Source organism: Cannabis sativa, chromosome 7, assembly GCF_029168945.1.
Source record: "Cannabis sativa cultivar Pink pepper isolate KNU-18-1 chromosome 7, ASM2916894v1, whole genome shotgun sequence".
Lineage (NCBI taxonomy): Eukaryota > Viridiplantae > Streptophyta > Magnoliopsida > Rosales > Cannabaceae > Cannabis > Cannabis sativa.
In genome coordinates this window covers 34041432-34054223 of record NC_083607.1, presented here as the reverse complement: position 1 = coordinate 34054223, position 12792 = coordinate 34041432, and the positions used below count along the sequence as shown (strand labels likewise).

The 12792-nt window shown below is 36.9% G+C and overlaps 1 protein-coding gene across 1 annotated transcript; it reads left to right on the top strand.

Moving 5' to 3' along the window:
• Window positions 1-1860: 1860 nt before the first annotated feature.
• On the top strand, window positions 1861-2472 carry LOC133039694 (uncharacterized). Its single transcript, XM_061118609.1, has one exon. The coding sequence runs from the start codon at window positions 1861-1863 to the stop codon at window positions 2470-2472; it is 612 nt and encodes a 203-aa protein (XP_060974592.1).
• The last annotated feature ends 10320 nt before the right edge of the window (window positions 2473-12792 follow it).

The window sequence follows — 12792 nt, the reverse complement described above, 5'->3', positions numbered from 1 at the left end:
TACCGAAGACAGCCTTCAGAACGAGATACGGGTATTATGAGTTCATGGTGATGTCATTTGGACTTACAAATGCCCCAGCAGCTTTTATGGACCTCATGAACCGAGTCTTCAAGGAATATCTGGATCAGTTTGTCATTGTATTCATAGATGATATATTGATTTATTCTAAGACAGAGGAGGAACATGAGGAGCACTTACGCTTGACCTTGCAGCGACTGAGAGAACATCAATTGTATGCCAAGTACAAAAAATGTGAGTTCTGGTTGTCCGAGGTTGCATTTTTGGGCCACATTGTCACTAACGGGGGAATAAAAGTAGATCCCGCCAAGGTTCTTTGCGATGAAAGAATGGCCTAGACCAAAGACAGCCTCAGAGGTTCGAAGCTTTTTGGGTTTAGCAGGCTATTATAGAAGGTTTGTTGAGGGGTTCTCAAAGATAGCCACACCCTTAACAGAATTAACTAGGAAGAATCTAAAATTTTCCTGGTCAGACAAGTGTGAGCAAAGCTTCCAAGAGTTGAATAATAGACTTATCTCAGCACCAATCCTCAGTTTACCAACAGAAGAGGGACAATTTGCAGTTTATTGTGATGCATCTAAACAAGGGTTGGGTTGTGTTCTAATGCAAGAAGGGAAGGTAATTGCTTACGCTTCAAGGCAATTAAAAGAATACGAACAGAGATACCCGACACATGACCTAGAGTTAGCCGCAGTGGTTTTTGCACTAAAAATTTGGCGTCATTATCTCTATGGAGTGAAATGTGAAATCTACACAGATCATAAGAGTTTAAAGTACTTTTTCACCCAGAGGGAGTTAAACATGAGACAGAGGAGATGGTTGGAGCTAGTCAAAGACTACGACTACGAGATAATGTACCATCCCGGTAAAGCCAATGTGGTAGCGGATGCACTCAGCCGTAGAGGTCCCGGACTAGTTTTCACTTTACAAGGAGTATCAAGGGAATTAGTGGAAGACATGGAACGAGCTGGTATAGAGTTTATTACAGAGCAACTTGCAAAGGTCACACTTCAATCCACTTTGTTAGAAAGAATTAAGGAGGGGCAGACGACAGATCAAAAGCTCAGTGAACTAAAGCAAGAAATTTTGAATAGTAACGCCAAAGATTATGAAATATCAGACACAGGATTAATTCGGTTCAAGGGACGAATTTATGTGCCCGATAATGATGAGCTCAAGAAGGGGATATTGGTAGAAGCTCATACTACACCTTATTCAGTTCATCCCGGGACCACTAAAATGTATCATGACCTAAAAGCATTGTATTGGTGGCCTGGTATGAAAAAGGATGTAGTTGAATTTGTGGCCAAATGCTTAACATGTCAACAAGTTAAAGCAGAGCATCAAAGACCAGCGGGGCTGTTACAACCACTGAAGCTCCCTGAATGGAAGTGGGAAGAGATTTCCATGGATTTTGTGACTGGATTACCTAAGACTACAAAGCAACATGACGCCATTTGGGTAGTCGTCGATAGGTATACAAAATCTGCCCATTTTCTACCAGTACACATGACTTACTCCATGGACCATTTTGCTGAACTTTATGTGAATGAGATTGTGAGATTACATGGGGCACCGTATTCTATTGTTTGTGATCGAGATGCTCGGTTCACTTCGTCTTTTTGGGAAAGCTTACAGAGAGCAATGGGAACTCGATTGAAGTTCAGCACTGCATATCATCCAGAGACAGATGGTCAGACTGAGAGAACAAATCAGATCTTGGAAGATATGTTTAGGGCATGTGTGATAGATTTCCAAGGATCATGGAGCAAATACCTGCCTTTGATTGAATTTTCTTACAACAACAGCTATCAGTCTACTATCGGGGTAGCACCCTATGAGATGTTGTATGGAAGAAAATGCAGGTCTCCACTGCATTGGGATGAGTTGGGAGAGAACAAACTCCTAGGGCCAGATGCAGTTCAGCACACCAACAAAGCTATTCAGAAGATCAGGGCTAGAATGATTACAGCTCAGAGCAGACAGAAATCTTACGCAGACCTGAAGCGGAGGGACATTGAGTTCGAAGTGGGTGATCATGTGTTTCTTCGAGTGACACCACGAAAAGGACTCTCAGTGAAGAGATTTGGTAAGAGAGGGAAACTAAGTCCTAGATATGTTGGTCCATTTCAGATATTGGATAGAGTGGGCAGTGTAGCTTATAGAATAGCTTTACCGCCATCATTATCTGGGGTGCACAATGTATTTCATGTATCTCAACTCCGGAAATATGTGTCAGACCCATCGCATGTTTTGAGCTATGAAACACTGGGTTTGCAGGAAGATTTGTCCTACAACGAACGTCCGGTAAAGATTCTTGATCAAAAAGATAGAATTTTGAGAAATAAGACAATTGCCTTGGTGAAAGTCCTATGGAGGAACAGCGTGGTTGAGGAAGCTACTTGGGAGCTAGAGTCTGATATGCGAGAACAATATCCAGAATTATTTGAGTAAAATTTCGGGACGAAATTTTCTTTTAGAGGGGGATAATTGTAATATCCGCTAATTCCGAAAGGGTAATTTTGTAATTTTATTTAGTTGGGAGTATTTTTTATTATTTTACATATTTATGGATTTAAATATGTATGAGATTTTTCTTTGTGATGATATGATATTATTGGCATGTGCATAATGCCTAATAAATATATATTTGGCTATTATTATATAGGTGTGTGAATTGTTTGATTTTGGTACATATTATTATTGGTGTGGGAATAATAATAATGATGAATGTTAACTCATAATAATATTGAGATTATTATTTTGGTCTAATAATATGGGTAAATATTATTATAGTGTTAAAGGGCATATTTAACATTATTATTATTATTATTATTATTATTATTATATACGTATTATTATTATTATTATTATTATTATTATTATTATTATTATTATTATTATATACATATTATTATTATTATTATTATTATTATTATTATTATTATAATAATAAGTAACTGTTATACGACTTATGTACATACACACGAACCGAACCGAACCGAACGCCTATTTTGGTGGAATGGGAATCGCTCCACTTCGGTTCAATGCGATATTTTGCTTGGGTTTAAACACGATAGAAATTAGGTTTTAAACTCTATTTTCGTACACCCAAAACAGAGAACCAACGAGAGAGAGAGAGCACGTATACGGCGTATACGATACCGAAAATTTTCGTTTCTTCAAGCGGAGTGAAACCTGGGTGAACGTGGGGGTTTGGGATCACTTATATACGACCTAAGGAAGCTTTTTAACGTGGTATAAGGGGCGGAAGTCGTCGTTTTGAGATTCGCCATTTTTGAAGCTTCAAAGGTGCGGCTTAGTTACGAACTCAAATTCAAACGTGTTTAAGCTTGTTCTTGGGTCAAGGGAGGTTATATTTGAGTGCATGGGACCCTAAGGATTGTTTTTGACGTAAGAAAACGAAGCTTTAACGTCCAAAACGAAAATCCAAAATTTTGACTCCATTAAAGACGGTACACCGCCAACGAAGAAGACGACCCCGATCTGCCTTCCCCGATCTGCCTTCTCGGACCACTTTTCAAATTACACTAATATCATGAATTAATTTAAAAAAAATTAATTAATTTAATTATGATATTTAGAATTGAATTAGGAATAGTAAATGTCTAAATACAAAACTACACAAAAAATCAGAAGTTAAATCCATGAAATAGCATGAAAAATCGAAGAAAAACGAAAAAAAAAAATGAGAGCTGTACGAACAGTATGCTGTGCATACTGTCCGCGCGTGCTATAGGGTTGCATGGGCGAGGAAACACGGCGCTGGGGGGAGGCAACATGATTTCCGCGCGCGTGTCCCTGTTGCACGACTCTGATTTTTTTCCGAAACTTCAAAAAATCATAACTAATTCAAATTAAATCGAAATTGAGTTCTGTAAAAAGGTAAACTGCTTAATTTTTTCCATACTATCCAATAAAAATAATTCTAGAAACAGAATTTCAATTATTTTTCACGAAAATTCACAAACATCAATCAATCATCATATAACACTCAACACAACATGATACCATCCAAAACATCAAAGAAATCGTTTTAAGTCCAAATTTCTTGCAAGCAAATCAATTACCATGGCTCTGATACCAGTTGTTGGAAATTATTTTACCAGGATCTTAGATCTACTCACAAGTATGTTGATTAACACCCTAAATATGAACTTCTAAAAGGATTATGAAATAAACACATATAAAGTTTAGGAAACCTTACATTGGGTGTAGCAGAATATAATGACTCCTTCTGTTCAGATATCTAGCCCTTGATTCCTTTCTGTAGCAGAGCATTATCAATATCTGAACCTGGATCTCTTTCTCTCCTTCTTTAGTGTTGAAACTCCTTCTTGTTGAAAGTCTTTCTTCACGATCTTCCTCACTATGATTGAGGTATCACTTGTTGTGTGTGGGCACTACTCTAATCACTAAGTGGTTCGAAATTTCAAGGAAGAAGAAAGAGAAGAAGGTTGCGACTAGGTATAGAGAGAGAAGGCTCAGGTGTTTCTCTGAAGGAAAAAGTAGAAAGTTAAGTGTAAATTTCCTAAAGCCTTCACTATCTATTTATAGCATTCCACTAGGGTTAGGTTTGAATTATTTGGCATTAAAATAATGAAAATATCCTATAAAAGTGGTCGGCCCTAAGCAATGTGGATTTGGGCCTCACTTTTTGCAATTTTGCAGTTTTATCATTTCTGCATCTCATTTTCTCAAAAACGCCAATTTTCAAATTCAACCATTTAAATGCCAATTCTAATTATTTAATAACTATAAATAATTATTAAATAATATTGTTATTTATCATATTTATTAATTGAACCATACAAAGTATCATAATTAATAAATATGCCCCTAAAACTCTTTCTTTACAATTTCGCCCTTACTTAGTGAAAAATTCACAAATAGACATAGTCTAATTTGAGAATTATAATTGATTAATCAAAACCAATTATATGAGTCTTACAAGCAATATTATCTCAACTAGTGGGGGGACCATGGGTCTATATAACCGAGCTTCCAATAAGCAGATCAAGAATTTATAATCTAAATTCACTGACTTATTAATTTTTCGTTGAATCCACGCATAGAACTTAGAATTGCACTCTCAGTATATAGAATGCTCTATATGTTCCACCATATAGACACATCATTAGTTATCCATTGTTATAATCCTAATTTGATCAATGATCCTCTATATGAATGATCTACACTGTAAAGGGATTAGATTACCGTTACACCCTACAATGTATTTTATCCATAAAACACTTAACCCTGTATAAATGATATTTCAGCTTATGTGAAATGAGTACTCCACCATTTATTTTCATTTGGTCAAGCTCGAAGGAGATCATCCTTTACTTACTATTCGCCAGATAGAAGCTCTAGATTCCAAGTTTATGTTAGCTCTCCCACTCAATTGCACTACCGTGTTCCAAAAATGTATGTATCACCCTGACCCAAAAGTAGGCTTAACTAACAAATCAAAGAACACGAATAGCCTCTTGAGATTGAGCCTAATCATAAAAGGATTAAGATCATTTGATCTAGGATCAACTAGGCGATATTAACTTGAATAGATATTACGGTAAGTTTAATAAATCTAAGTCAAAGTTTAATATCGGTCCCTTCCGATGCATACTCCATGCATCCAACCCGAGCTTTAATTTAACCAATGCTTTGGAAAGAACATAGCATTTCTCCAAACGCAAGTAAACTCTGTTGTAGATTATCATATCAGTAAAACCCTGTGTTTGATAAATCTAGGAAACTTTATTCACATAGTCATGTTTACTTTCCAATATGTTGACAACACAATAAACAGGATCAAGTATGTGAAAAGTGTTTCAGATGAATTCATACATTATGTACATATAATCATGAAATAAATCATGTGAACCATGCAACATTAAATGTTATTTCTGATCTATATTAATAAGTAAGTCTGATAATATTGAAATGAGTTTTATTTAGGGCATAAAACCCAACATTTTATTCCCTGTTCTTTTCTCATAATGTTGCAAACTTTTTTTTTTGAATTCATAATTAAGTTTTTTTTACAAATAAATTGCAATCTATGAGTTGAGCTTCATTACTTTATCTTATAAATCAATTACCAATTATTATATTCATTATGTTTGTTTGTGTATGTGTTTTTATTGTTGATACAAATTCTATAGTTATTTAAACTCTTTACAGAGTTATTACAACATAAACACTAGAAATTATTTCTATGTTTATGAATAATTGTTGATTCTAAAACAATTATTAAGAATTTGTTTAATAAAAAGATCTTTTGATCTGATAGGGGTGGAGGAAAAGTTAAGAATAATATGCAGTTCCACGATCTTTTATATCTAATGAACTCTGGATTATATTCAACTCCACATAATCTCTATAACACTTAGAGAATCATGATCTCTACAACCTTTAGGGGTGGATCATAATCTCTATATACTTAGGGGTGGACTTTATTCCACATCACTCTTTATGACACATAATTTTAAACATGGAAGTAATATAATAAATTAGCTATTATCAAAATAAATCCTTGATCTTGATTATGTGTTCCAATTTAGATTCACTGTTGTGATACCAATAAAGTTCTTTGATAATGTATCACACTACCTTAATTGAGTGGGAGAATTTTAAAATTCTTTACCCATCTTCATTTGGTTGACACTTATGATAGGAACTTAAGAACACCACTGATAAAACAAATCTAACCATTCATGTGGATAGAAATAACTTATCAGAATTATGAGAATAAGATAGAAGAATTCTTGCATAGTCCATTCAAATGACTTGAGTCAAGATTTCTAATCCTCAAAACAATTTTATGGTATCTTAATTTGATTGCTTAATCTCTAGCAAGTATTTTACACTTCACTACTATGTTGTTGACCTAGTCTTAAAGAAATTTATAATTTCAGACTAAGACAATAAGTCACAACGAGATATCCCTCAAAACAATAATAAGAGGTTAAAAGTTTTTTTTTTAACCAGACATCTGCTATTGAGTGGGAGCCATCTGAGATGTAATCAAATAAGGAACATTAGGGGACAATCAAGAAAGATTTATGAAAGTGACCTATATGTTAGATATTAAGGAACTATACATTAGTAATCCTAATATCCACACCAACTCTTTAAGAATTTGAGATGGTGGTTAATCTGGGGGTGGAGGAGTTATTATAGAAGAGTGTTAAAACCCATCTATAATAATTCAAGCTCCATCAGAGAAGATATACATAACTTTGTAAATTCGAAATTACCAGAAAGTTATTCTACTGAAGAAAATACTACACTGCATTATCTCAGTTCCAAATTTTAAAATTTGAGAGATATGTCTTCTGTTTGTTCAGATGTACTTAATAAGCAGTAAGGATTTCAATATCCCTTGATGAGTAAAGCATATAGTTAAGGATGTTTCATAATGTTTTATGAACCTGGTTCCAAAAGTTTGGGTGGTTTCAAATATACTACACTTGATCTATAGATCAAGACAAAAGATTGATTGTAATGCACAACTTGTTTTATGTTAGTGCAAGTGGGAGTTTGTTGGGTTTTTGTGCCCTAAATAAAACCCATTACAATCTGATTAGTTATCAATTTAAGTGATTTATGTTAACATGTATTTTTCATGTTTATGGTTTAATATATATGCACAAAATCAGTTAAGTCCAGAACATATATTCATTCACAATTACAGTATTGTCAACACAGTGGAATGTGATTGTGATTATATGATTCAAAAGACTAAGTCCCTGTTCATCAGTGTTTTGGATTTACACTAATGTGATAATCAACGATGAAGTATACTTACACTTGGAGTAAGTGTTATGTTCTTTCCAGGACATTGATAAAGTATACTAGTTTCGAATGTATGGAGTATACATTGGACTGGACCGATATGGAACTTGGACAAGATATTATAAACTTACCGTTGTATCTTTCCAGGTCAATATCAGTAGTTGATCTTAGATTAAAATAATCTTAATCCTAATATGCTTAGGCTCAATCTCAGGAGTGTTATTCATGTTCTTTGATTTATTAGTTAAGCCTACTTTTGGGTCATGGTGATACGTATATTTTGGGAACATGATAGTATGACTGAGTGGGAGCGCTGAACATAAATATGAAATCTATAGCTTCTACTGGTGTATAGAAGTCAAGTGATGATCCCCTTTGAGCTTAGTTAAATAGAAGTAAATGGATGAGCTCTTGTTTCAGTGACTATATATTAGATCACTAAAACATCATTTACAGGTAGCTAAGTATTTTAAGGGGCCGAATACATTGAGGGGTGAAAACGCTAAATTTATCCCATCTCGATGTAAATCATCTATATAGAGGATCTTTGATCACATTAAGATTATAACAATGGTTAAATGAGATAGTATATCTATATCGTGGAACATATAGAATGCTCTATATAAGTTTGAGAGTGCAATTCCAAGTTCTAAGAGTGGATTCAACAAGGAATTAATAAGTTAGGGATTTACTTGGTAAATTCGGTTCAACTTATTGGAAGCTCAGCAATATAGATCCATGGTCGCCATTCTAGCTGAGACCATACTGTTTGTAAGACTCAATAATTGATTTATGATTAATCAATTATAATTCTAAAAGTTAGACTATGTCTAATTTGTGAATTTTCACTAAGCAGGGATGAAATTGTAAAGAAAAGAGATTCTAGGTTTTATTTATTAATTAAGAGACTCTATATGTCTAATTAATAATTATATTAAATGACAATATTATTTAATAATCTGTTTTAGTTATTAAATAATTAGTTTTGGCATTTAAATGGTTAGAATTGGAAAATTGACATTTTTGGGAAAATAGAAATAAAATTGTGGAAACTGCAAAATCCAAGTGGGGCCCATCAAACCTATGGCCGGCCAATTATTTGTGTTTCCCAATTATTATTTTCAATTTTTTTAATTGCCAAGTAATTACTAACCTAAACCTAGCAGCTACCTATTAAAGGAAAGTGGTGGATCACACCAAATCAGGCAGTTAATCAATTACTCAGTAATTAAGGAAACTCTTTATTTCGGAAAGTTCAGCTTCCCTTTTCTCTATATATAGTTGTCCTCTTCTCTTCCTCTTGGAACACACAATCAACACAATACACAAGAGAGAGAGAGAGAGAGAGAGAGAGAATTTCGAATTCCCTAATGAGAGAGTAGTGCCCACACACAGCAAACAATACCTCAATCATAGATTGGAAGACTGTGAAGGATCAAATCCAACTGAACGACATTCGGGCTCAGATCTTCATTATACTCTGCAATAGAAAGGAATCAAGGGTTGGAGATCTGAGTGGAAGGAGACATATTAGTCTGCTGCCATCAATGTAAGGTTTTCTTAACTTTATATGTGTTTTCTTATTATCGTTTTAGAAGTTCATATTTAGGTTATTAATCAACATACTTGTGAGTAGATCAAAGATCCTGGTAAAATAAATTCCAACAGATGACGCCAATAGCAGCCTATCTCAACTCTGGGGAACTCCCAGATAACCAAAATGAAGCTCAGAAAATGAGAAGAAAGGCAGCACGGTACATCATCGTAGAAGGGATCATGTACATAAGAGGATTCTCAATGCCATTACTCAATTGTGTCACACCAATTGAAGCTGCACGACTTCTATATGAAGTTCACGACGGATTCTGTGGAAATCATGCAGCCGGACAGAGCTTATCAAAGAAAATTCTAAGGCAAGGCTACTTCTGGCCGACGATGATTGAAGATTCGAAAGCTTATGTGAAGAAGTGCGACAAATGTCAGAGATTTTCAAAGATACCAAGAGCTCTGCCCAACGAGCTGACACAAATGCAAAGTCCGTGGCCCTTTGCCATTTGGGGAATTGATCTAATCGAACGGTTACCTAAAGGTAAAGTCAGAGTGCAGTACGCAGTGGTAGCATTCGACTACTTTACTAAGAGGACTGAAGCCGAACCACTCGCAACTATCACATCAAAGAAGGTTCAAGACTTTATAGTGAAGAACATCATATGTCGGTTCGGACTCCCGTACAAAATAGTTTTGGACAACGACAAACAGTTCGACAGTCAATCTTTCACTGATTTCTGTGCGAACCATGGTATCATCAAAAGCTTCTCCGCAGTGGCACATCCCCAAGCAAACGGTCAAGTTGAAGCAGTCAACAAGACCTTGAAGGATACAATAAAGAAGAAACTTGAAGATGCCAAAGGAAATTGGCCAGAAGAACTCCTCGAAGTTCTATGGTCATACCGTACAACGGAAAAAACAGCAACCGGTCAGACACCATTTGTAATGGCGTACGGTTATGAAGCTATGTTGCCCGTCGAACTCGAGCCACCGTCCCACAGAAGGTTGACGTACTATCAAGGTACCAATCACACACTCCTTGAAGAATCACTTGATGAAATCGAAGAAAAACGAGCAACTGCAAACTTAAAGTTGGTAGCTCATCAACAAAAAGTAGCTCGGTATTTCAACAAACAAGTGAAAGCTCAAAAATTTTTCGTGGGAGATATGGTCTTAAGAAGGGTATTCCTAAACACCAAAGACAGCACGTCAGGTGTACTAGGAGCCAATTGGGAAGGACCATACCAGGTGGTCAAAGTTCTCGACTCCGGAGCATACAAACTAGGTAAGTATGACGAAAAAATGCAACTCATTCTAGTACCACGGTACTGGAATGGAGAACATTTAAGGAAATACTACCAATAGAGTACTCAGGTCGGGTAGACCACTTCAAAGTACTCAGGTTGGATAGACCTCTTCAAAGTACTCAGGTCGGATAGACCACATTAAAGTACTATTGAACATTCGCTTCTAAGTGAATGGCCTCTTGGGCGGACTACGCACAAAGGCTTCAGAAACAAAGTACTCAGGTCGGGTAGACCACTTTAAAGTACAGTTTCTTATTTGTTTTATGTCATGTTAAGCTAAAAGATCAGATTAGATCACTAGCTTTGATGTAAGTTACTACGGTAATAAATACCTTTTCGATCAATAAAAGAATAAAGATAGTATTTCTAATTCTATTGAGTCGAAAAAATCAGCATGATTATAATTTACCTAAAGTGCATACAAAAGGTTTAGTCGAACCCAAAACACCGAACAGAAAAGCAATATATTTGCGAAAGACAAGTGACCAAGAGTCATACGTCTGCTCGGTCACTTGGGGGCACCTATACCTGTACAAAGCATTTGGTAAACATAAAACAATCACAATTACACGACAATTATAAACAGAGAATGAAATTCATTAAGGATGACAAAAGCATATGGTACCGGGATTAAAAGCTTCTCGGTCAGCCCGTTTGTCCAAAAAATGAAAAATAATTCCAAGTTTAAAGACCTCTTGGTCGGTCACGATGTCTTAAAGGCCTTGAGGCCACATATAATATATATATATATATAAACAGGAGATAAAAAGAGAAGTGTTTAAACAGCTGGAGTCCCAGGCTCTTGGTTCGGCTCTTCTGAGCCAACTAGAGCAGAAGGATCTGTTGTTCGAGCAGGAGAAGCATCAGCAGCCTGGTCAGAAGCTTGGCCAGAAGTTGAAGCAGCTGCCTCTTTCCCACCTTAGGCAACTTGGGCCGCGCAGTACTCAAGGTACATGTCCTTAGCATTTCCCAAGTAGTCGAAATTGGCCAGGGGATTAGCCTTCCAGAAATTAAAGAAGAGCTCGAGGCTGGCAATCTCCAAAGCATTGACCTCCTCCTTCAATTGGTCCGCCTCGGTCACCTTGTCGTCCCTCTCCTCCTTTAGCCGAAGAAGAACTTACCGCAGAGAACTCCTCTCATCCTGAAGACTGTTAACTTCAGCAGACAAGATCTCGATTGTCTCTTGAAAGCGATCAGCAGTCTCGAGGTCCTTTGTTAGCACGGAGATCTTCTTCTCGGCAGCAAACAACTTCTTGTTGGCTTCACCCAGCTCATGCAGGACAGCTCCAGTTTCCGCCCTAGCCTCCTCAGCTTCCTTCTTGGCCAAGTCCGCCTCTGCCCTCAAGGTGTCGGACAGAGCCGCACTCTTAGAAGTAGCAAATTTAGCCTGTGAGTAACTGTAAGCCAACTTCAAACCGGCTTGCACAAAGAAAAAGGTCAGCATATGGAGCTAAGTGTGAAAAGTTAAAAGGGAAGTATAAAAAAAGACTAACCCTGGTAAGCTCCTTCAAGACTCCACCCACCAACACATCTAGAGATGAGTCGTTATCAGCACCAGCCAGTTGCTCACTGACCTCAGGAACTAGCCGGTTCATGTAGTGGGCCAACATCTCCTTGCCCTTCTTGGCCTCTGGCAGCACGGGCACGGGTGGAGTTGGTGCCTGCACCCGCTCAAGGATCCTCCTTACTAGTTCAAACCCAGTTGTTGGTGGTCCAGACTCCTTAGACTTGGCAGATTTGGGAGTAGAAGGATTTGCAACAGTCAGCTCCTTAGAAAGGTCATTAACCTCTCTAGAAGGTCTCTTCTCCGAGGACCCCTCTACGCCCTTAAGCTTCTTGGCCGGAGGGGAGGCACTAGAGCTTCCACCCATCCTCTTCCTTAGAGCATCAAGCATCTACCGAGACATGTCTGCAAAGAACAAAAACAGCGTGGTTAGAAGAAACCAGCAGAAAATATAAAGCATGAAAGTCAAGAAACTGAAAAAGAAGTAAAATGCAGAATGACTGCCCGCCCAGAAAGTCAGAAGTCCATCATCACCTGACATCGAGTTTATCTCAGACATGACAGCCTTCCCTTTTCCAGCAAAGGGATAAGATGGCC